At 35.0% G+C, this 24,159-nt stretch overlaps 1 protein-coding gene across 1 annotated transcript in view; it reads left to right on the top strand.

Annotated features, from left to right (window-relative positions):
• Positions 1 to 24,159, top strand: part of LOC145664241 (putative N-acetylated-alpha-linked acidic dipeptidase) — a 238,322-nt gene that overhangs the window by 176,942 nt on the left and 37,221 nt on the right. The window contains exons 9-12 of the mRNA XM_081730724.1: positions 9,046 to 9,221; positions 10,092 to 10,214; positions 16,013 to 16,159; positions 18,365 to 18,533. Coding sequence (XP_081586850.1) covers positions 9,046 to 9,221; positions 10,092 to 10,214; positions 16,013 to 16,159; positions 18,365 to 18,533 — 615 coding nt within the window. The remainder of the gene's footprint in view (positions 1 to 9,045; positions 9,222 to 10,091; positions 10,215 to 16,012; positions 16,160 to 18,364; positions 18,534 to 24,159) is intronic.

Raw genomic sequence — 24,159 nt, 5'->3', positions numbered from 1 at the left:
GTTTTTGTTTCCGGCGCATATCAAATAGACCATAATAAAGACTGACGAGTTAAAGATCTTTAGTTGTAACTGAAGGACTAATAGACCAGACTAAACCAAAAATTTTAATTTCTTGAAAGTTAAACCAAGTTTTCAGGGGGGATGTCAATTATTGGTCACAGGTTAGCTGCAATCACCAGTAATTGACAGGGGTGTCAATTACTGGTGATTTGCCTAAGCTCAATGAATATCAGTAGAAATTTGTATACCGTGTGTTTCAGTGAAGTTAAGTTTACTGGTAGAGTTAAAAACATTATTTCTTATAAAATCCCAGTAGTTGACAGGGGGTCTCAATTACTAGATCCAGGGATGTCAATTACTAGGCTACTGCAGAAAAATTTTCAATTACTACACTTTCTACATCTTTGTTATTATTGTGATTTGTCATCATTCGAAAAATCCTGGGTTGACACCTTTGTGATTAACAGAGAGCAGACCTTGCTTTTTAAAACATAAAATTTTCTTGAAGTGGTAAATATCCCCTTGGTACGGAGTTAAGTAGACCTAGACCTTTTCCCTTATTTTTCTTTGTCTTTTTGAGCGTTCAATATGACTTTAAGCAAGTGTCTTCCCTTAATCTACAGTACTCTTACTTGGCACTAGAGTAGCCTACAGTAGCAGATTAGTAAAAAAGAAATTACATATATTTATGGACACTGTGCATGCTTTACACTGATGAAGCTAAGGAAAGATTCTGCTTTGTTTCTTTACAAGTGAAATCACATCTATGGAGCAAAGTAAAATCACATCTAATAGGTCTAATGTCAACTCAGAGTGCATCTTTAGCTAGTGATCATATGAATGCAACGCAGCTGCAAACTGGCCACACCTACAAGCGAGAGGGCACAGTCTTCCCTAGATATTGGTGATACCCCAGAGGAAAACGAGAAAACAGAAGTGGCACAAGTGTTAGAAATACCGTCCGTGCCATCAAATTTGTCCCTTCAGATTCCGTCAGGTGGTGAAAACACTAACTCATCTTTAAATGAAATCTTTAAGTTTTACGTCCCACGATTATGCTGGTTAGGCTACAGGAGACGATGATGATGAGAAATGAGTGAAATGGTGTAATGAAGATAATGGGAGAACTCCAAGAAAACCCACGAACACGGTGTTTGTCCATCACAAATTCCACACGGCGCGAGCTGGGATTGAACCAGGGACCCCAAATACCGGAGGTGAACCCTCTACCACTGAGCCACCACGCAAGGGAGTCTGGGAATGGACAGTGATATTCCAACCACATTACATCAACTATCAACGTGTAAAATTGAAAAAAACACGTGTTTATTACGATGAACAGTTTTATACCGGTTGCATTACTGCTATTGATAAAGACAGATTTCTTAGAGAGGTCACGGAAGACAAATTTGTGTGGCTAAAAGTCACTGATATTGGTAAAGGTGGACATAAAATTCATATTTTACGGATCGATTTCTCTAATTGGATACTGTCGTTATACGCAAGATCAAAATCTCATACCGACAAATGAAACTATCATAAAGGTTTTCCGGCATCCTTAGGCCATTAATTCTTGTGTTATGCGATGCTGTTACATTAGGACCGAGGACATTTCAAATAAGATAATATTTCACTGACAGTATTAGAAAATATTTTACTTTTCAATTATACAATTATTAGTACTTAATTTTCTTGTCATATGCCAACTGGAAATAAGACTATGCTATGAATATTTGTATTATTTTTGTATTAACATACGTTGTATGCAAAAATAATATCTCAAAACTGTTATAAATCAGCTTGGTAAGGTGATAGAAAATTATGTAGTTCATTCGAAGTAAGATATTAAGAGATGTCAATTACTGGGTCACGATGTGTCAATTACTGGTGATTCTTTCAAATCATAGTATCAATTTCTGGTACAATAAACAACTTTTCGTATATATATTTTTAAAAATAATAATGATCAGTCTATATTTTTTCCGGTGGTGTGTATGGATGAAGGAAGGATGCCTTCGTACCTACACGAGAGTTAAGTAAGTTAGACTCATTTGAAGGGTAAAAAAACATGCAATTTGTCAAATACTGCTTTTATACTGTCAATTATTGGACAGTTACCCCAGTTCTTCGCGGCCTTTAATTTCATTTTAATACATGCATTAGTCCCTTCTTAGCATTAAGGCTATATGTCACAACCCTAAAATAGGCATTTTTCTAGTAAGTGTATTATTAGTCGTATTGTACATACTAAATTGAGACAAACTTAGGCTTTATATAGAATGTTAATTGTTTGAGAAGTACCAAATAAATGACTTCATCAACGTTAAAATAGTTCATATATCAATTTTTGGCAGGCCTTGATTCGTATTTTTTAAAACATTACGTTTTGTATTGTTTTCTGAATTGTATCGACGTTCATTTTTGCTTTTGAAATAAATAGTCTCACCGTAACTTTCAATATCTGGCCGGCACATTCGGATCCAGAATTTTCTGACGAGGGTTGCGCCAATAACTATCAGTATATTTGAATTAAATTTCATTTTTTTAAATGTGTCTATGAATCTGTGGTGTGAATGAGGAATTGCCCTGAAAATTCTGTGTCTGGTCTCAGGAATCGAACTCGCGACTTTCCGTATGCAAAGCTTATGCTTTACCACCTGAGCCACGAGCGTTTTATATCGGTATGATTTTCAGTACATACTTAGTTTGCTGCTTTAGATCAGGATTTTCTTTAGTCATGACACTTGGAATATGATAGATACTTGTATCATACAGAATCCTTATGAGAGTGTTGCTATTTTCACTCCTAGCTTCTCATTTTAGATAGTGTATATTTACGATGAAGGGAAGGGGGTGTACGTGCACCAGTGCACCTCTCTAAATCCGACCCTGTCTGGCCCTGCATTCTTTATGTTCGTTATCATATAACAACTGGACAAGTCAGATTTGCATTTTCTGTATTTCTGTCGTTTTAATGATACCGTACAATATTATTACGTAATAAAACAATGCAATGCTAGCACAAGCTTCAAATGGCATGATTGTATCCTCTAGATTCACGTCTAGCAACATTGATAAACTGGTAGCTTCGTTAAGAATAAATAAATAAAGTTTTTGTCATTATGAAGTTCGATATACCTACTTGTAATATATGATGATTTGATCTGTGGATCTACAGTCATCGTAAGATACAAATTACGAAGGGGTTCTAAAAAGTTCCTGACTTTGCCAAGAAAAGCAAGTGTCAGAGGTCTGAGATTATATATTTATTCAACGTATTCCCCATTGAGATCAATACACTTTTGACAGCGTTGTTGAAGCTTTTGTAGCCCATTAAACAAACAAAAAACAAAACAAAACAAAAAAAAAAAAAAAAAAAAAAAACACCTTGATTGTCCCTTAAACAAGTTCTTAGCAGCCTATGTGACGTCAGAAATATCCTCAAAACGGTAACCCTTCAGGTCTTTTTTCAGGTTGGGAAATAGAAAATAGTCAGAAGAGACCAGGTCTGGGGAGTAATTTGGGTGGTGGACCAATTGGAATTCTAGGATGGCCAATTTGGCAACAACAATGTTTGTCTTGTATACGGTTGCATTATCGTGGAAACATCATAATCCCTTTTATGAGTTTTCCACGGCGTTTCCTCTTAATTGCCTCTTTCAGTCAGCTGGTCTAGAAGATTAGCATAATACTCTCCGGTGATAGAGGCGCCACTCGGTAGGCGGTCCACCATTATAATGCCATCTTTATCCCAGAAAATGGACGTCAGGACTTTTTGGACGATTTCTTAGTACGAAACTTTCTGGGGTGGGGGAATCACTATGGCGCCATTCCTTTGACTGTTCCTTGGTTTCGGGATCACAAATATGGAGCCAGGTTTCATCCTCTGTCACTAATCTAGCCAAAAAATCATTTGTCTCTTTCAAATTTGCCAAGATAACTTTTGTGACGATGTGCAGACTCATTTTAATTATTTAGCTCGTTTTATTCCACCATAATGTAGAGATCTGCTCACGCTAACATCTTAGCGGGTGTCACGAAAGAAGTAAACTTAAATTACACCATGATTTTCATGGGAAAAGTGGTTTAATCTAGGGGAATGATAACATTATTTATAAAAGGTAAGTTTATTACATAACTAAAATGGTAATATACAACAACATTTAGTTGAATGATTTAACAAGAATCGTTTGATATTTGATAGTTCATTTGATAGTTTGATACCTTAATATAGATTAACAGGCTAGATATTCAAATATTTAAGTTAGAAGAAACGGAAGATGAAATACAAGTATGTGACAACAGTTCTTAATCTTGAAAGTTTTATGGTAGGTACACAAATCATTTTGAAGTACTGCATGACATCTCTAAACTTGAATTTTATGATGCAACAAGGGATTATACATACCTTATGGTAGTATTCTTGTAACTCTTAGAAACTTTGACGATGATTCTGTCTGGTCACAACCGATGTCTCGAACCTATGCACCTTTGGACCTCGGAACTTCTGAACTTCTGAACAACCGTTTGAAACCTTGAGGTTCTTTTATATTATTCTCGAGGGTCACACCCAAGCCTCATATCCGTCAGTACATCCGTTTTATCATTTCCACAAATATGGAAACTTATTGCTCTTTTGCATTTTGATTGGCTCTTAGAGACTGCCACACCCAAAATACGTGGCGTGACACACATGTACATACGTGTACTGTCACAGCCGGAAGAATTCAATAGCGTGATCTCTAGACTTATCTATAGATTTCGTAACTATATAACCAATTTCAACATATTAATGCGGTGTCACGTTGCCAAAATCATGATTATGTATCCTGTAGGATGACTATGAGTAACCTTCAACAAGTAAACTTCGTACAAAATTGCGCAGCAAAAGCAACATTAGTCACCTTCAGAAGGTTTTACGTATTTCCTTTTTCTGTTGCTAGCTTGTAGCAAGTCAAGAGAGAAAAATGTCTTTTAAAATGCATATTAATGAAAATAATCTTTTTCAATTCCTTCAATAAAGAGCAATGTAACCATATTTTTGAACTCAGCGTCACATTCCCACTGCTTCATAATTTTCGACCTCGAAAATCATCAAGAAGCGAGCGTTGAAGCTGGAACATAGATATCCAAACTTTCCGAGTGACCCTCGTAAAAAAAAAGTGTTTGAAAAAAAAGTTTTTGCAAAGTGAAGAAAGCATAGGTCATGTATACTTATGAGTCGGTTGTCAGCATGCTTTAGACACTTTGGATGCATCGACACGTTCCTTCTTTTGATCCGTACTCAGTAGTTTAGGCACCCATTTTGCTGACAGCTTGCGCATGCTTAGGAATATGGTAATAACATAACTAACTCGCTCCCTGGATATATTCAGCATCTGGACTAAGGATGTTATAAATAGAGGATCTGCCCATATGTATATTCATCCTATTAAATCGGTGAAGCCAAAAAGCAACCGAGCATCGGCACGTCTGATTGGCTACTTTCGTTTCTACCATCGTCTGATTGGCTACTTTCGTTTCCGGCATGATTGTTGGCTCAAAACATTGCGATCCTATTGGGCGGAGTGGGCAGAGTAGGGGTGGCGAAACTGTGACGTATGGCTTCAAGATTTTGTTGTAAGGGCACATCCTCTATTTTATAAGATCCTTGATCTGGACAGTCTTTTTGGCGGATATTCGACGATCTTCAAGAATCAGCGTGTGTGCAGCATCGCATGTTTGCTGGTCTGTTGAGGTTGACGAGCGTCCGCTACGGGGCTTATCTTCCCACCGTGAAATGACCAGTTTTGAAACGTGATATCCAGGTTTTTACACAACTGTATGAAGGACATTTCTCCCCCAGTGTGTAACACATCTTCATATGAATTTCCTTTGCAAACTTTCCCTGGAGCCATAAGAACTTCTTAACGGTCCTCAGCTCCGACGACGTGAAACTTCCTTGTTCTTCTTCCACCTTATCTTCTACCTGTATTGACACATGTTGTACAATTAGGATTCAATTGATTTTAACAGAATTACATATTAAGATATGAGGCTTTCATATGTTAACAATTTTATTTGTCTACTTCAATTTAAAGGGAACAAAGTCAAGGACTTTTCAGTCCCTTCCCTCCCTCGTACAAGTATTTTGACGGAATAGAACCTAGTTTTACTGTACCAAAGGCGAGAAGGAAATGTTGACATTTTAGCAAAGTGCTCTGCCTTGCCAATAGAGTATAAGTTATTTTTAGTGTTTGAAATATTAGGAACACATGAAACAACTTGACATTTTTGATGTAAAAGAATTCTGATAAATATTTGTAAATAATGTTACACATACCATTGTCTTTGTCCATATATCTAATTAAAAAATAAATAAGTAAAAATAATAAGTTTATCGTTGGTAATTATTATAAATTGACAAAAAATTGATATAGTTTGGCTGTTTTAATCAAGAACAGAATATATTTTTTCGTTCGATATTTATAGAAAATGTTAAAAATTATGTGAAACGTTTCGTGCTAATTGCATTTCGCATTTCTATTTATTTTGTTCCTTTAATAACAATTTAAATGACAAATAAATATAATAAAACTGATTAAGCAAAATCATTTTTTTTCTCATGCAGTCATATATACTTCTTTAGTATATCTCATAGTAGCCACCAATTTCAAACATCTGTATCTTCCATTAAAAACTGAATATATGATCGAAGATATGTTTTTGCCCAGAATAATTATAAAGAAACTTTTGTACTATTAACCAAAATATTTACGCAGGATCTTCGGAAGCACCTCCTATAGGCCACGTTTAGCTGCTGTATTACTGTCATGTATTTGTGTTCATTTCTGATACAGAAGGTGGTAATCGCTTTCCAATTACATATATATATATATATATATATATATATATATATATATATATATACAGGGTGGTAGGTAACTCCACTGACAAACTTTGGGAGGTGATTCCTTATATGAAATGAAAGAAAAAAGTTCTAATAAACATGGGACTAAAAACATCTCCTTTCAGAGTTATGAACCGCCGAAAATTCACGTTTGGAAACGCTCTGCCTTAGAAACTACAGGACCGATCCCAAGCAGTCTAAGGAATTACAAGGAACTAATATGCGCTCTATCTAAATATCTATGTTCTACCGTGGTCCGTTATCGGCGAAACGAAATGTAAAAAGGAAGTTGAGGTATAGGGATATTCCTTTAAGTACTAATGGCGCGTTCATTTCGCCGATAACGGAGGATGGTAAAACATGGATATTTAGATAGATCGCACACTAGTTTCTGTGTAATTTCTTAAACCGCTTTGGATAGGTTCTATAGTTTCTAAGGCAGGGCGTTTCGAAACATGATTTTTCGAATTTTCGGCGGTTCATAACTCTGAAAGGAGACGTTTTTTGTCTTATGTTTATTAGAACTTTTTTCTTTCATTTCATATAAGGAATCACCTCCCAAAGTTTGTTGGTGGAGTTACCTACCACCCTATATATATATGTCCCTGACTATACAAGGCAACTTAGGGAAAAATTCATTTTGATACTCTTTTTCTTTTATGCTTCAAAGACACAGATTAATGCATTTCTTTTTCTGTGAATATTACTTAAACTCTTTCTGTGTGTTGGTGAACATTGATTAGAAGTCAAATCCCTTTATTTAGTTCGTCGTAGCCAATAGAAATAAGCCTCTTTTCATTGCAATCCTATTTTTCATTGCACCAGGTGTAGCAAAGACGGATTAGTCAACAATATTGCTAATTGAAATTTATTTGAAATGAAACATTCTTATATGTACGTGATTTGTATACTTTTTTAAAATCTTTTTGTATGTGAGGTAGCAACATTTTAACATACATAAGAAAACAAGACCAACAATTGTTTCAGCAAAAGCAATTCTCAGATAAGAAAATGAAAATTTCCAGTACTAAATATTTACGTATGTCCTAGGTATCCAATACTACACAGTCACTCTGAATATTTAAATAAACTATTGTCAACCTTTCGGGATTTTTCAGCTTGGAAGAGCAAAGCATCGTACACTCTGAGAAACCACTCTTTGGCCTTCAGTGTGCGTATATACCTCAAATAAGTAACTTCGACTGATTGTTCTTTTCTATAGAACATTAAATGCGCTCTGAAACCCTCATCATATGATTGAGTTATAGTATAAGGTTATTTAATTGTTATGTACTGTAAATTCGAAACATCATGATTTGAAAAAGTAAATAGAATCCCAAGGAACACTAGGCATTGTGAGAGAATTAGTATCTATAACTGCATCGTCGCAATTACGTGAGAGTTGCTTCCCCTCTTTCCCCCTTGAAAAATAGTACGTATAGAAAAGTGTAAAAAGTGAAATCGTGTATTATTACATAGGTATAAGTGAATGAAAATTAAAAAAGGCATTTCATAAAAAATCATTAAATATTTTATTATTATTATTTTGATGTTGGTAATTTATACGTTTTATGGAAATTTTTTGTGTCGTGTTTTCGTTTTCTTTAACTGGAATTACTAATAAGTCTTCGTTGCTCAGTAGAGTATCTTTTCTTTATATGGTTGGAGGTGCTCCTTGTTCAAATTGTGTTGCATGCGTAAATTCTCGGCATTCTGAAGCACGGGTAAGAAGCAAATTGATATTTTAGCCACAGTTATAGGCCGTCCTTCAGAGGGTCAAACATGGACCAGTTTAAATATCATCGGTTAGAATTAATGACACCCGAAACGACTAGAAGTAATTTTAAGCCATTCGGTTAGAGGGTCAAGATTCGATCAAGCTCTTGTTCCTGTGTTAGACAGCATCATGTTCTGAGATGTTGATGTATACAATCAATTTCATTCCTTCCAATTGTAGAATGTCAATTTTCCTCGTATTCTCTCTGTAGTTTGATCAACCATAAACCTTAGTTCTGGCTTTTTTAATAGTAGTTCATACCGTCCAAGCGTTCAGTTTTAATTCCCTTATAAGGTATGATTCTTCTCTAATAATATTTTAATTTGTAACTTCTATTGTAGGGTTCTGTTCTCGTTATTAGCAATTTTTGTCTTTACAGGAGGATGGTTCCAAATCGTATCACACCCGATAGTTGGGCTGGAAGTCTTTCAACTAACTACTCCATAGGACCTGGTTTCAGTAATGGTGAACAAATAATTGTAGAAGTAAATGTTGAAAATAAATTGAGAACAATTTATAATGTGATAGCAACTATTGAAGGACGAGTAGAAGCAGGTAAGCTGGGTTAAAACTGTAAACAATTTTTTCCTTTGCTTTTCAGTTTTCTGTATAATAGCTTTAGTTGTAGTTGGGGTAAACAACAAGTAACTGTTACGCCTGGAATGTTGTGTACTACGTGCAAATAGTATATTTTGGACAGTGATTTAAATTAGTATAAATCAGCACATTCTAGCAAGAAACAAAAATTGCACACCTAGGCCTTGCAGGTATCCATCACTGCTGAAATAACAATATAAATCAAGCATTATAATACAACGGATTACTCAGCTACTAATGTTCTTCAATCAAACATTTTTCTTTCTGTATCTCGAGTATGATTAGTTTGTTTGTCTGTTTAGAATTTAACCTTTCTTCATCAGAGTGCGTGTTTATACCTAGCGCAACTGAGTTTTGAGCCCACGTACTCTCACTACAAATAAAACTCGTGAAAAGTAGTAAATATTTTGTGTGTCCCCGTATTCCACAGTAGGAAGGCTAAGTCGAATCGATTTTTGTTCAAACTGATCTCTAAACGTAAACAGTATAGTACTTTCTTCAGTGAACCTAGGAGCCTTAATGCACAATATTCAGTTATATATATTTATATATCTATCTATATCTATCTATCTATCTATATATATATATATATATATATATATATATATATATATATATATATATATATATATATATATATATATATAAAATAAATTATATACATAAGTATGTGGAAAACATTATCTACTTGCTTTCTAGATACTGTATGTTTTGTATGCAGCAATTTAATAGCTTTATAATTATTGCAATTATAAAATCCGAAACTATCTTGCATTTTATTAGATTATTTACCTTTTATATTATTATTACGATATTTGTATTTTTCAGATCGGTATGTGTTGGTAGGTAATCATCGAGATTCTTGGTCATTTGGAGCTGCTGACCCGTCAAGTGGAACTGCAAGTATGATGGAAATGGCTCGAGTTTTTGGAAAGTTGAAGCGTACTACTGGTAAGTTCGTAACATCATGCTATCACTACTGGAGCGTCGTAGGTTTAAATAACTCAGTATCGTTAAAATTTAACATAAAAATTAGATTATTCATTCTGAAATAAGTTGCCAAATACCTATCTTTATCGACAAATCGTAAAGACCAAGGATAAAGTACAAAGTGTGATAAAAAAAAATACTTTATTTTTTTTTAAACCAGCAACTGCTAAAGCTACAACCTTTGATGTAATTTGTCCGATAGCCTGATCTCTTGAGACAGGCAGCGTCAAGTTGGAACACGTTCTGTCCTGTCAGTCAGCGTCTAGAGCCGCTAAAGTGAGGTTGTGTTTACCGTATCTGTAACAACAACGCGTGAACATTAAGTTCTGTTTGAAGTAGCAAAAAAGTGCCAAAGAAACTCATGAAATAATAAAATTGATGTATGGCGTTAATGCTGTAACTCTGAACGCTGTTTACAAGAGCTGTAAGCGATTTAAAAGCGGAAATGAGTCGGTAGAAGACGAGCAACGTTCGGGATCCATTAGCCTCAAAAACAGAAGAAAACGTGCAAAAAGTGGCAAAAATTGTTCGTTCAAACAGGCGAATAACCATTTGAAAACTTTCCAAAGAACTAAACATCTTGTACGGATCCGTACAAAACATTTTAACCACCGATTTGGAAGAGTGAGTGAGTTGGAAATTCGTTCCCCGTCTTTTGACTGACGAATAAGATTTTTTGGCCGAAAATATATTCCTGCTTGTCCACGTCCATCGTACTTTCCATATATAACATGATTCGACTTCTGGCTCTTCCCAAAAATTAAAACATGCTTAAAGAAAAACGTTTGGACACCATTCCTGACATCGAGAGCCACGACAGAGCAGCTGAAAGCTTTCCAGAAATGCTTCCAGTCATGGATTCAACGTTAGTGCATTGCTAGCCAAGGACAGAACTTTAAAGGAGATTGAATCAAAATCCATTAAGCGTATTACTTTGTTTCTAATAAAATTATTCACCGTATTTTTGGATCACACCTTATATATAAATTATTCAGAAGCTTAATTCACTGTTATTATTAGTGCTTATTAGTGCTTATTAGTGTTATTATTAGTGCTTCATACGCAGTCACTGAGTGACGCAACTCGGTGACACAACTGCTTCTGAAGCATTGCTTTAAATTGTTGCATTTGTACGAGGCAACTGCAGTTGCCGCCACTAAAACGGTTGCCGTCACCGATCGACTAAAACGGTTCGCATCTTCTCTCTTAATGCTTTATTCAATCGGTAGTGGCAGAAATCAACCATTTCCGGTTTCAGTCTTGCTCGCCATAGAGTAAAAACGGTAATAAATAGTGAAAAGTGTTTTTCCAAAAATGTGTGCTATTTCCTCTCTTAATCCTCTATTCAAAGCAGAAGTGGCATAAATCAACTACTTCCGGTTTAAACGTTGATCACTATAAGGTAAAAAGGGTCATAGATAGGGAGAAGCGGTTTTCTGTAATCAATTGTGTCACAAGAATAATATTCCATCGTGAATTTAATCTCTTTACTACAACTATACGTGGTATACATCTACCATTTTTGGTTTTCATACTAATGTAAAAAAAATATTGGCGTGCTCCTCTTTATTTTCTTTACCACAATTATGTATTATTATTATTATTATTATTATTATTATTATTATTATTATTATTATTATTATTATTAAATCATTAAGGAAAGAAGTAAAGGACGGACATACGTTGTTGACAAAACCAAACATATATTGATGGGATTCTTGTGGCTAAGTGCTTAGAAATTTGCTGCCCTTGCAGGAGTCGGGTTCGATTTCCGGTGGCAGGTACTGTGGTTTGTAAATCTACGTCCTATGTAGCCTAGTAGCGTAGATGTTGAAATGAAGTTGAACTCTAAGTAATAAAAATATATAAACAAAAATATTGGTAAGTGGAAGAGTATTACATGCGTCTAGCAAAAGAATATAAATTGAGAAATTAATTACAAAGTTGATTTTGACTTTGGAGCTGCAATACCTAAAAAAATGTATGGAAATAATATACGTATTTCTATGTATATATTGTCCTAATGACAGGATTGTTCTGATGCAAACCTCCTCTAAGACAAGCCTCTTGGCAGAAAGAGAGCCGTCCCACGAATCCTCAGGAGCTTCATTCAAGCTGATTCAGACCAATTGTCAGCCGAGGAACCTAAAATATCCCCCTTCATGTTAGCACTTTGGGGAACTCAGGGAACCCACTCAATTCCAAGAATTCAGTGCTAAATACCTTTTAAAAAAAGTTCCGGAAGTCGGAACAATCTGGCCTAATTCCCTTTAAAAATAATTAATAAATTATATCTAGCTAAAATAAAAATCGAGCAGCCTTCATAATTGAAAATTGCCACATTCTCTATCAGGAGCAGTCAACCTTTCGGCTTCATCCAAAAAAATAACTAATTCAACTTTATTCGATTGGACACTGAAATCTCGAACAAGGAATGGTTATATGTGTGTTTCTGTGTGTTCCATATATTTCTATGTGTCCTAGCAACACTATCCATAATTTGGGCAATAAAAGAGGGAAAAAACAGAAAAGAACAAGAAACCTCTTTGTCTGCTGGCGGTTGCCTGGTTCATAAGCAGTGACGTAACCCAGTCACGTCACTCGGTGACCACGTGAGAAGCCTCTCTTAGACATCTAAACTATGCTATGGATAAGTATCGGAAGTCCTTTAGAACGCTATGTCCGTTCCCCCGTCTGTCGACAGCTATCAGAACAAAAACTATAAGAAATATCGAGAAGCATTTGTTTTAAATCGATTTAGTCTCCCCAGAATAGGCTCCATCTCATCCGTTAACCTTCTATTGAAACCATGAGGTAGAAATGAACAATTTCCAGTTTTAGCGTTGGTCCTCGTAGAACGAAAATGGTAACAGAAAGTAACAAGCTTATTATTATTATTATTATTATTATTATTATTATTATTATTATTATTACTACTACTACTACTACTACTACTACTACTACTACTACTACTACTACTACTACTACTACTACTACTACTACTACTACTACTACTACTACTACTACTACTACTACTACTACTACTACTACTACTACTACTACTACTACTACTACTACTACTACTACTACTACTACTACTACTACTACTACTACTACTACTACTACTACTACTACTACTACTACTACTACTACTACTACTACTACTACTACTACTACTACTACTACTACTACTACTACTACTACTACTACTACTACTACTACTACTACTACTACTAGCCGATAAACGATTTTTAGTATGAGTTCATCTAATCCCAAGAATATATTTTATCTCAGATTTATTTTTCTACTGAAGCCAGAGGTGGTAAGAACTAGCATAATGTTCGGTTTCAGTGTTGATTTCTACATAGTAATAATTGTAAGAGACAGCGAAAAACTAAATACGGAAGTTCGTGGGGGTCGTAACACTGCAAATTATGGATGCGTTAAAATATCAAATAATACCTTCGATAAAGTTGATATTTTCAAAATCTAGGATCAGTATTAATAGATCAAAACAATATTCACCAAAAAAATAAAATGTCGACTAAAAGCAAGGAGTTCGTGTTATTATTCAGTTCAAAAGCTTTTATCGTCGTGAGTTTTGTCGAGAAGTTTCAAGATTAAAATATACAAAACGAGAATCATGTCTATTGTCCTGTATGGTTTCAGACATGGTCTCTTACTCTGAGGAAAGAACATAGACTAAAAGTATTTGAGAACAAGATCCTGAAACGAATATCCAGACCCAAGAGGAATGGGAATGAGGAATGGCGGAAACTCCATAACGAGAAACTACATAATTTATATGGTTTACCTAACATTGTTAGGGTCATCAAATGTAGGCTCAGGTGGACAGGTCATGTAGCCAGAATGGAAGAAAGTAGGAACGCTTTCAAAGTTTTAACTGAAGTGCAATCGGAAAATGACCATTAGGAAGACCTAGGCTCAGATGGAAGGACAATATTAAGATGGATCTCTCAGAAATATGAATACAAAGTAGAAACTTCAATCAGATGGCTAAGGATTGAAGTCGGTGGAGAACTTTTGTAAACGTGGCATTGAACCTCCGAGTTCCATAGGCCGTAGAATTAGTTAGTTAGAAAAAAAAAGTTTTTGGTGTTTCTAGTGTCTGATAAACAGGTTCCATCTCTTACATTATCCCTCTATTACAGCTGGAAGTTATAGTTTTACTGCTTCCAGTTAAAGTATTGAATTCACATAGTTGACCATAAATTTCACAGTGTGAAATGAAACTTGGTGTAATAATACGATAACTTCAAGGATTTTCTCGTACCATATATTGCTTTATAACTGAGTAATATGTGGTCATTAAATGTTCGTTATTTCTAACTTGCTTGTTCAGATTTCTCTCTTTACAATTCATCTAGTTCCTCTAGTGCTTCGAAAGTACTTTTCCGAGGAATGTAGCTCAGGATCACATTTAAAAGCGAATTTATTGATCATTCAAATATACAAATTTATTAATTAATAACGTTTAGCTTTGTCATTGTCAACAAATGAAATCCACACAGAAATGGGTTATTTCCAATCTGTAAATTTATCCTTAGATCGTAACTTTTTAAATGCATGAAAGATTTCTAATGTATGTTTTCTGTATTGAATGATGCGTTTTGTTCAAGGCCAATAAAATATAAATTTCTGTTTATTGTTCTGAAATTGCGTGTATGTTTTAATTTAAGAAACAGTATACTTTGTAATGAAGCACTTGTACTAGAGTGCTAGTTTTCGATTTCAGTATTTCATTTGGTTTCATGCCTCATTTGAGATAGTTATGTCTAGCAAAAATTTCTAAACATATTCTTGTGCTAGTCAATACACAGCAATGTAAAATTTAACTGGATCCTTAAAAGCTAGGATGATACATAACTTTTAAACAATAGAAATTTGGTGAACAAATGCCTGGATTCTCGAGCCGTAGCATGTGTATATTCTCTTTGCATGGTCCTGCATTAGTTTCTGGGTAGAAGAACGTGATTCAGACACCACATTAAACTGTAACTGGTTGAAATCCCTGAAACCAAAATCTACCTACGTAAGTTTGTTTTTATATTTGTCTTCTGTGTTTGGAATAGAGCGGTATGTTTCTCCCAATAATGTAGTGTTCTTGATACATAACATTCAAGGGTAATATTTCAGTAACTCTGGTTAGAAGGTTGAGTGATTTCGAGTCTTGATAGGTTTCTAGGTTTTTTATTATTATTTATACTACACCAAACAAATTAAAAGTATTTTCAGCATAAATTCTATCTACGCATTATTCTTATCTCTTTTTTTAGTTTGTATTCTTACCGGCGGACTTCATTCTACACTTAGTTATTTAAATATTACAACGTCATTATTATTGATTTTTGCTAGTGTATAGTTCGTTAACAGTGACTAATCATATAATTTCGCTACCGCATGAGAAAGCTCTGTAATAATGATAGCTTTCATTTGTAAGGTATATATAAGCCAGAGAAGAAAATTATCATTTTTGTTGACTGTATATCCAAACGAAATATGTTCCCGGCGGGAGCTCTTGTGGTTCGATTTCCACGTTAATCAGTAGGTCCACGTCTCATATAGCCTCGCTGTTGAAAGGGACGTTAAACTCAAGATCAACTCAAAAACGATATGTGTTTTCAAGAAATATTCGTTTCACTGTGTTTTGAAAGGAAATAGTAACTTTGAAAAAATACATTTACTTACACGGTTATGATGATAACCCACATTCAGTAAAACAATCTTTCCTTTTCTAGGTTGGAGACCTCGTCGATCTCTTGTGTTTTGTAGTTGGGGAGCTCAAGAATATGGATATATCGGGTCTGTTGAATGGACAGAACATCTTAAGAATATTTTGGATGCTCGAAGTATTGCATATATAAATGTAGACACGGCTATTGAAGGTGGGTATTCTTCATAATTAAATCCATAGCATAAAATCCAATGCAAAATGAGTAATACTAAATTGGTAACATTCAAACCTAGGAAGTGATATAGTAAGATAAAATACAAGTAAATAGTTGATCTATAACGGAAAAAATTAGATGAAACAAACACACAACAATAATAATATCCTAAGGCTTGTATATTTTCTTTAAAAATGAATAATTAATTTAATCATTTAAAAATTTTGCTAATCCTAAAAATTTTGCGTCCATTTTGTACCTCGCCGTGATCCCTTTCGCAATTACTTCCACATATTGATTTCGAATGTGTTGTAGCTGTAGATATGCCCTAACTCTATGGAAAGGAAACGAATAACTAGAATTGAGACATACCTAAAGGTACAGCACATTTGGAAGTAATCACAAAAGAAATCATGATAGTTACAAAATTGACCCCAATCGTAATACAAATGTTAATGTTTTTTTTTTACTTCATTAATGAAATTTTCCAGGAGGTAGTTTTTAGTTGATAAACGTTAAAAAATTACTGATGATCATGGCCGTGTCGTGGGGGGGGGGGGAGCAGGGCGCCGAAATAAGGAGGCGAAAAGTTCGGGAGAAAAAAGGAAAAAAGATAGGAAAATTGCTTGGAATATATGTATGGGGGCGCCGTCGTATACTCTCGCCCCGGGCGCTGATTTTCCACGGCACGGCCCTGGTGATGATTAAAAAGTTTATATATTTTTTTTTTTCGAGGAGAATATAAAATATAAATGCAGACTTCTTGCAATTTATTCCAAGAACTTCATGGACTGTTACATAGCAGTAAAGTATAGAAATAATTTGTTACAAACCTTTATATTGTAAACGTTTTTGACCCTGACTCATCTTGGAGCCAGGATTAATTTCCTTGCTTCACAAAGAAGGTGAACCTGGAATGGATTATTGTAACAGAACATTCTTGTGGTAATTGTCATAGAGTTTCATTTAACTAGGTTAAAAAGTTATGTTCAGTGATGATAAACTATCGAAAACATATATAAATATTTACTGTAAGCTTCGGCAACTGCCTTATGTGAACCTTGGATTTCAGATGTTGGGGATTCAGTGAAGTTTTAACTACTACTTTGGAAATATCTATCTAGTATAAAGCTGACGAAACGGCAATGAAACATGTAGCAAATAGTAATAATTTGACTAACAAAATATAAAATATCTGCCTCGTCTCTTACTATCCTTGCTACGGAAGATCAATATGAGCTTATGTGATTCTTGGCCCACGTTAAGCCTTAAGCCTTACATAACTTTGGTGCTCCCTCGCGATGACAGACATATAAACAAATCAATCATTATAGATAATAATTTTATGTAATAACTAGCTTTTGGCTAGCTGGGGGATTCACCCTCAGACCCCCGTTTTTGCTCGACCTACGGTCTCGCATCTCTTATGTATGCCTTTGCATCAACAGTAAATTTAGTGCATTTGCTCTTAGTATTTCCTAAATTTGGCCAGCTGGGAGCTTTTCCCCCAGACTCCCGCGTTTCCTTGGCCTATGGCCTCACACCTCTTAAACCTACAATTCTGTCGAATTTCAAGTTTATTTTCGTATTTCAACTATCTAAAAGATAAGATTTTGTATCCCAAGAAAACGCCCATTTAAATAATATGAGAATTTCTTCATCCCCTAAAAATTAAAAATATTCACTTTTGGCAATTTTCCTGAGAGTTAGTCCTGAAAAGCTACAATCATGCCAAATTTCCTTATTGTGCAGCCCTACAGGAAGTGCCAAATAATTTTGGGGTGTAGAAGATGTCTATATAAATAATATGGGAAAGATTTTTCAGTTCCCAATAAACCACTCCAAAGTTGCAAATTTTTATTTTTAGTGATTTTGTTAAATGATTCTATGGAAAACGTACAAGCATACCGAATTACCAGTTTTTATTCCAATTCCAAGTATCGAAAACATGAGATTATAGGTTAAATTCCAATTCCAAGTATTTAAAACATGAGATTATAGGTTTAAAAAAAGCCCGTTTAAATAACATGGGGAATTTCTTCCCCCCACTTTTGGCAATTTTCCTGTGGGTTAGTCTCGGAAAGCTACAATCATGCCAAGTTTCAACTTTCCTCGTCAAGCGGAAGTATCCGTTTATTTTATGTCAGTTCATGTAATTTTATATATAGTTAGGATTAGAAAATAATTTACTCATTGTTTCAGGAAACTATACTTTGGAAGTGCAGAGTGTTCCACTGTTATACGAGACGATTTATAATTCTGCTCATAAAGTTCCTAATCCCAGTTCAAAGGAAGAAGCATTAGGAAGAAGGACTGTTTTTGATACATGGGTAAATGCAACACCTTCCGAAAGGAGTAACATAGTGCCTTTGTAAGTTTTGCATTGTTTACGTGTATGTTTTTTTTTTTTTTTTTTTTTTTTTTTTTTTTTTTTTTGAGTATCCCATAACTGAAAAAGTATCCCCATAGTTTTAGTTGAAGTAATCGAAAATTACTTCTTCCAAAATTATGTTTATTTTTAATTTAGTATGACATCTGGAAATACTTCACAAAGTAAAATACATAGTTCCTTTTTTGCTTCTATCCTCTGTCAGTTAACTATTCGTGCAGAGGGTGTCGGTGCTATCTGGAAGCTTGGAGATCTGGTACTTTACTAATTGTTTCGCCATGGTATTACCAGTCTTGCAAACAGTGTACAAACGAACGGAAAATAAGAAACATAGAGGGGTCAACATTGAAAGTAAATGCAGAATGCAGCATTTCCTACGCTCCTGAAATCTCTGTTTTACATTTTTCGATATGTGAATCATTATTCTGTTGAAGGAATATTTTGTTTTTCCATTATACTAAGTTCCATATTATGTAGTACCATACGTTTCATGGCAGAACATGAATATTCGCCTTACATCATAACCATCTGTAATACTCACGCAGTGTATTGACTGATCTTTCACAGTTCCGCTATATTCACAACATTAACTCGGTTTCTGATTATGATTATCAAACAACTGATGCACCTCTTCTCCGGCTTAAAACCTTTGCTGGTTATTAATCCACTTTTCATCGCCAGTAATAATTCGTCTCAGAAACCTAAGTGCTTGTAGATTTTCAAATACAGTATACTCGCTACGGTTCGGCCGTGCGTTACTCCTGTCCATCTAGTAATCAGGGGTTTTCTTGCGGCTCTTCACGAGCGTGGAAGGGCAGACATGTCATCTGTACAGTACATATATTAATGTATGTTGCGTTTTTTTTTTTTTTTTCCTTTAACATTCTTCGTGTAATTCGAGATTCTCGTAACCCGGTACAAGCTGGTCTGATATCTGCCGCATTAATCAGTAGGAATGATCCATTCCGACAAACCTTTTTTTCTTTAAACTTAATTAACAAGTTACCTCAGAATGCCAGACGCTTGCTTGGATCATAAGGTTTAGGTTTTCTATTAATTGCAAATTGTACGGGTACACCTGCAATCATTTCCTTCCGTTGTTCGGCTTACCTGGACAGATTTATCGGAGATCCGACTGAACGTTTCATACTCCTTTTACAATGCTTTTATTAGATTATTTTTTGTTTCTTTATTTGACTTGTAATTTAAATTATACACATTTCCCATACTAACTAATGCTCTGAAATTTTGCATAGATACCTGATGAGAATCCAACATTTTCACGTAATTTTCGGTCTGGCTTCTCATTTTACTGTAAAATTAATTATTATAGATGTAATTACTTGCTAAGCGTATGGAATATTTAATGATAATAATAATAATAATAATAATAATAATAATAATAATAATAATAATAATAATAATAATAATAATAATAAAACTCACCTGAATAATGTTTTTCGCCCATGTTTCAAGTAGGTCCTGCTGGCACATTTCGTCACGACTTAGGCTTAAGATTTTCTTTTATTCAGGTCTTCACATAGTTTTTGTAACTACAGTCGTGTATCTATCTATATCTATATCTATATTTATATCTATCTATATCTATATATATACAGACTGTCCCATAATTCGTGTGTAAACTTTAATTTCATAGTACTCAGAACTGGTAAAAGGTAGAACTGTGAAATTTGCAGGCAATTTAGAGGAAGGTCAGAAGATTTGTTTGATAGCAAAATGAGATCGTGGGTATTATTGTTTGCGGAGTTACAGGGTCAAAGGTCAAAATGCGATTTTTTCCTTATGGGATTTCAATGTTAAATAGTAGTCTCACATGCCATTTTTTTGAATATCCATCTCCGGTAGCAAAAATTGGTATATCGACATAAATTCTAATCCGAAACAATGTGATAACGAGAAATTTGGGCAATCGTGACCCGGTGACCTCTAGCAGGTCACCTGTGACCCTTGAAGAAAAAGCTCCCTTTTCAACAGCTTATTGTACACAACTAATTCAGTTGAAGATAATGTTAAAAAGACATATGCACAAAGGATCTACTGAACATTCTTTTTAGCAAAACGAAGAGGTCAGCAATATCATCAGAGGTCAAAGGTCACGTAGTTAAAATGTCATATTTGATGTGTTAACAAATAAGAAAGTGTGACATTGGAAATAATGCTTTGAAGTGCCATAGAACACATGCATAATGATCCTTCCAACGAGTGTGTATGGGCATAGGGAAAAGATCATCATAAGAGGTCAAAGGTCACGCAGTTAAAATTTCATGTTTGATGTGTTAGCAACTATGAAACTGTGACGTTTGAAAAATGATTTGAGCTACCATGGAACACATGCATAAAAGGTCCTTCGAATTGGTGTATATGGGCATAGGAAAAAGGTCAACAATGTCATAAAAGGTCAAAGGTCACGCAGTTAAAATTTCATGTTTGAAGTGTTAAGAAGTATGAAACTGCGATGTTGGAAATAAGAATTTGAGCTGCCGCTGGACACATGCAGAAAAGATCTTCCAATTGGTGTGCGTGTGAGGTCAACAGTATCGTAAAAGGTCAAAGGTCACGCAGTTAAAATTTCATGTTTGATGTGTTAGCAAGTATAAAACTGTGGCGTTTTAAATATGGATTTGAGGTTCCATAGAACACATTCAGAAAGATCCTTCCAAGGGGTGCACATGACCATAATGGAAAGGTCAATATTGCCATAAGGTGGAGAAGCCTAATTTTGTAATTCAAATGCTGCAAGCAATGGTAGGCATGTTTCTGTGATGTTTAAAACAATGATGTGCTAAACTTAAGTTCACTCTGGGTATAAGTGTCTTTGTGAAGATTTTTTCAAGAGTGTCTGGAGTTATCTGTTCAATGGCACGCTGTATCGATCGTCGAAGTTCTTCAAGTGTTACTGAAGGAGTTTTATAAACTTGTTGCTTAAGAAAGCCCCATAGAAAGAAGTCGCATGGGGTTAGATCAGGACTTCCAGCTGGCCACTCAACATCAGAAACTATACTTATTAAACGGTTTCCAAACCTTCCTCTTAAAATTTGCAATGTTGCCCTAGTACGATGTGCTGGAGCACCATCCTGTTGAAACCACATATCATTGTGTGGATCAAGATTTAAGGGATTAAGTTCATGGAAAAGAAATTCTCGCAACATATTTTGGTATGTAAGTTGATTAACGTTTCTTTCGAAGAAAAATGGCCCTATTACAACAGTTGCTGTTATTCCCATCCACACGATAATACCCCTTTGATCTACACAGCGTTCAATTCTTTCCGCCGGTGGACTGGGTCCCAAGAACCGTTCATGTGACGAAGACACTGTTTGCAAAGATGAAGAATTTGGGTATTGCTTATTTTCACACCCCACCATGCAAACGCCTTTCTCCGCGTTTTTTTTAACCTACCTACTAAGAACTGTATGCAAATCGGCACGTTGTTCCTTTGTTAGAATACCCACTGTGATTTACACAATCACACACACACACACACTCTTCCAAACACGTAGGCCTATGAGTATAGGGAAAATAAGAAATACAACAGCTTTTGTTTTCTTACACACTCACAAGATACACAATATTCCCAAACACTCAAGATACACAAACTCATTTAATTTTAAGCTCAACTCCACACTGCACTGCCTCACTGTCTCTGTACAACCAGATTATCATTCTAGCAACACCAAACCACCCTTGTGAACAAAACAGACTGATTATTTGACGTGAGTTCAAAACATATACAGGTCGTGTTTATGCTTCAGTCATGAAAGGGTATAAATAAACGATAAGAGTGCGTCTCTTCCTACATATGGGGAAGCAATTTATTTCCAGTTGAATTATTTTTATTTTCTATATTTCCTGGGTAAGCATCAAGGAAATATTAAGGCTGCCATATTTATTTTTCATGAGAATAGGGACATCTTTGTTCTCCCCTCAAACTTCACAACACAATGCATTGCTTGGAAACAGATAGTGTCTGATGAAGCCAAAATGTTAGTTGGCGAAACTGTAACACGTATGCAGTTTTTTATGTGAATATATTGTTTTGCTCAGCAAATAGTTTGTTTTTGTTTAACTATATACAAAGCAAAGCTTCTACTTATGGAAAATATTACCAAATAATATGTTTTTTAGAATCTAGACGAAAGAAAATCCTGCACCCACTATGCCCTAGAATGTCCTGCAAACAATAGTGCGCATTCTATAATGACTTCCTAAAATTAAGTATTCTTGTTATTTAAAAGAAAAGATTTCCGAGAGCCGAAATATTCTTAATTTTATATACCATACCAACTAAATTAGTTCTCAAACATTACCGTCTCATACTTGCCAATATACGAACTATAAACTTCTTATTTCGTGACCTTTGACCTTTTATTACACTGTTGACCATTAATTATGCATGTATTCCATGGGTGCCTTTTTGCATGTATTCTATGGCAGGTCAAATCACTTTTCAAACGTCACACTTTCATATTTGCTAACACAAACAATCATGTTTTAACTGCGTGACCTTTGACCTTTTATGACATTGTTAACCTTTTTCTAAGACCATGGACTCCCCTTGGAAGGACCTTTCTTTATCCATGTGTTCTATGCGAGCTCCAATTATTCTTTCTAACGCCACAGTTTCATACTTGTTAACACATCAAACATGACATTTTAACTGCGTGATCTTTGACCTTTTATGACATTGTTGAGCTTTTTGCTATGCCCATACACACCAATTGGAAAGACCTTTATGCATATTTTCTATGGCAGCTATGGCTCCCTTATTTCCAACATCACAGTTTCATACTTGCTGATATATCAAACATTAAATTTTTACTGCGTGACCTTTGACCTTTAAGGACGTTCTTGAACTTTTTCCTGTGCCCATACACACCCGTTGGAAGGACCTTTCTGTATGTATTCTATGGCACGTCAAATCATTTTCAAACGTCGCCGTTCCATATTTTCTAACACATCAAACATGAAATTTTAACTGCGTGACCTTTGACCTTTTATGACATTGTTGACCTTTTTCCTATGCCCATATACACCAATTCGAAGGACCTTTTATGCATGTGTTCCATGGTAGCTCAAATCATTTTTCAAACGTCACAGTTTCATAGTTGCTAACACATCAAACATGAAATTTTAACTGCGTGACCTTTGACCTCTTATGATGATCTTTTCCCTATGCCCATACACACTCGTTGGAAGGATCATTATGCATGTGTTCTATGGCACTTCAAAGCATTATTTCCAATGTCACACTTTCTTATTTGTTAACACATCAAATATGACATTTTAACTATGTGACCTTTGACCTCTGATGATATTGCTGACCTCTTCGTTTTGCTAAAAAGGATGTTCAGTAGATCCTTTGTGCATATGTCTTTTTAACATTATCTTCAACTGAATTAGTTGTGTACAATAAGCTGTTGAAAAGGGAGCTTTTTCTTCAAGGGTCACAGATGCCCTGCTAGAGGTCACCGGGTCACGATTGCCCAAATTTCTCGTTATCACATTGTTTCGGATCAGAATTTATGTCGATATACCAATTTTTGCTACCGGAGATGGATATTCAAAAAAATGGCATGTGAGACTACTA

The sequence above is a fragment of the Thermobia domestica genome, chromosome 11, assembly GCF_964235325.1.
Source record: "Thermobia domestica chromosome 11, izTheDome1.hap1.1, whole genome shotgun sequence".
In the NCBI taxonomy this organism is placed as follows: domain Eukaryota; kingdom Metazoa; phylum Arthropoda; class Insecta; order Zygentoma; family Lepismatidae; genus Thermobia; species Thermobia domestica.
This window is presented reverse-complemented; position numbering and strand designations above follow the sequence as displayed.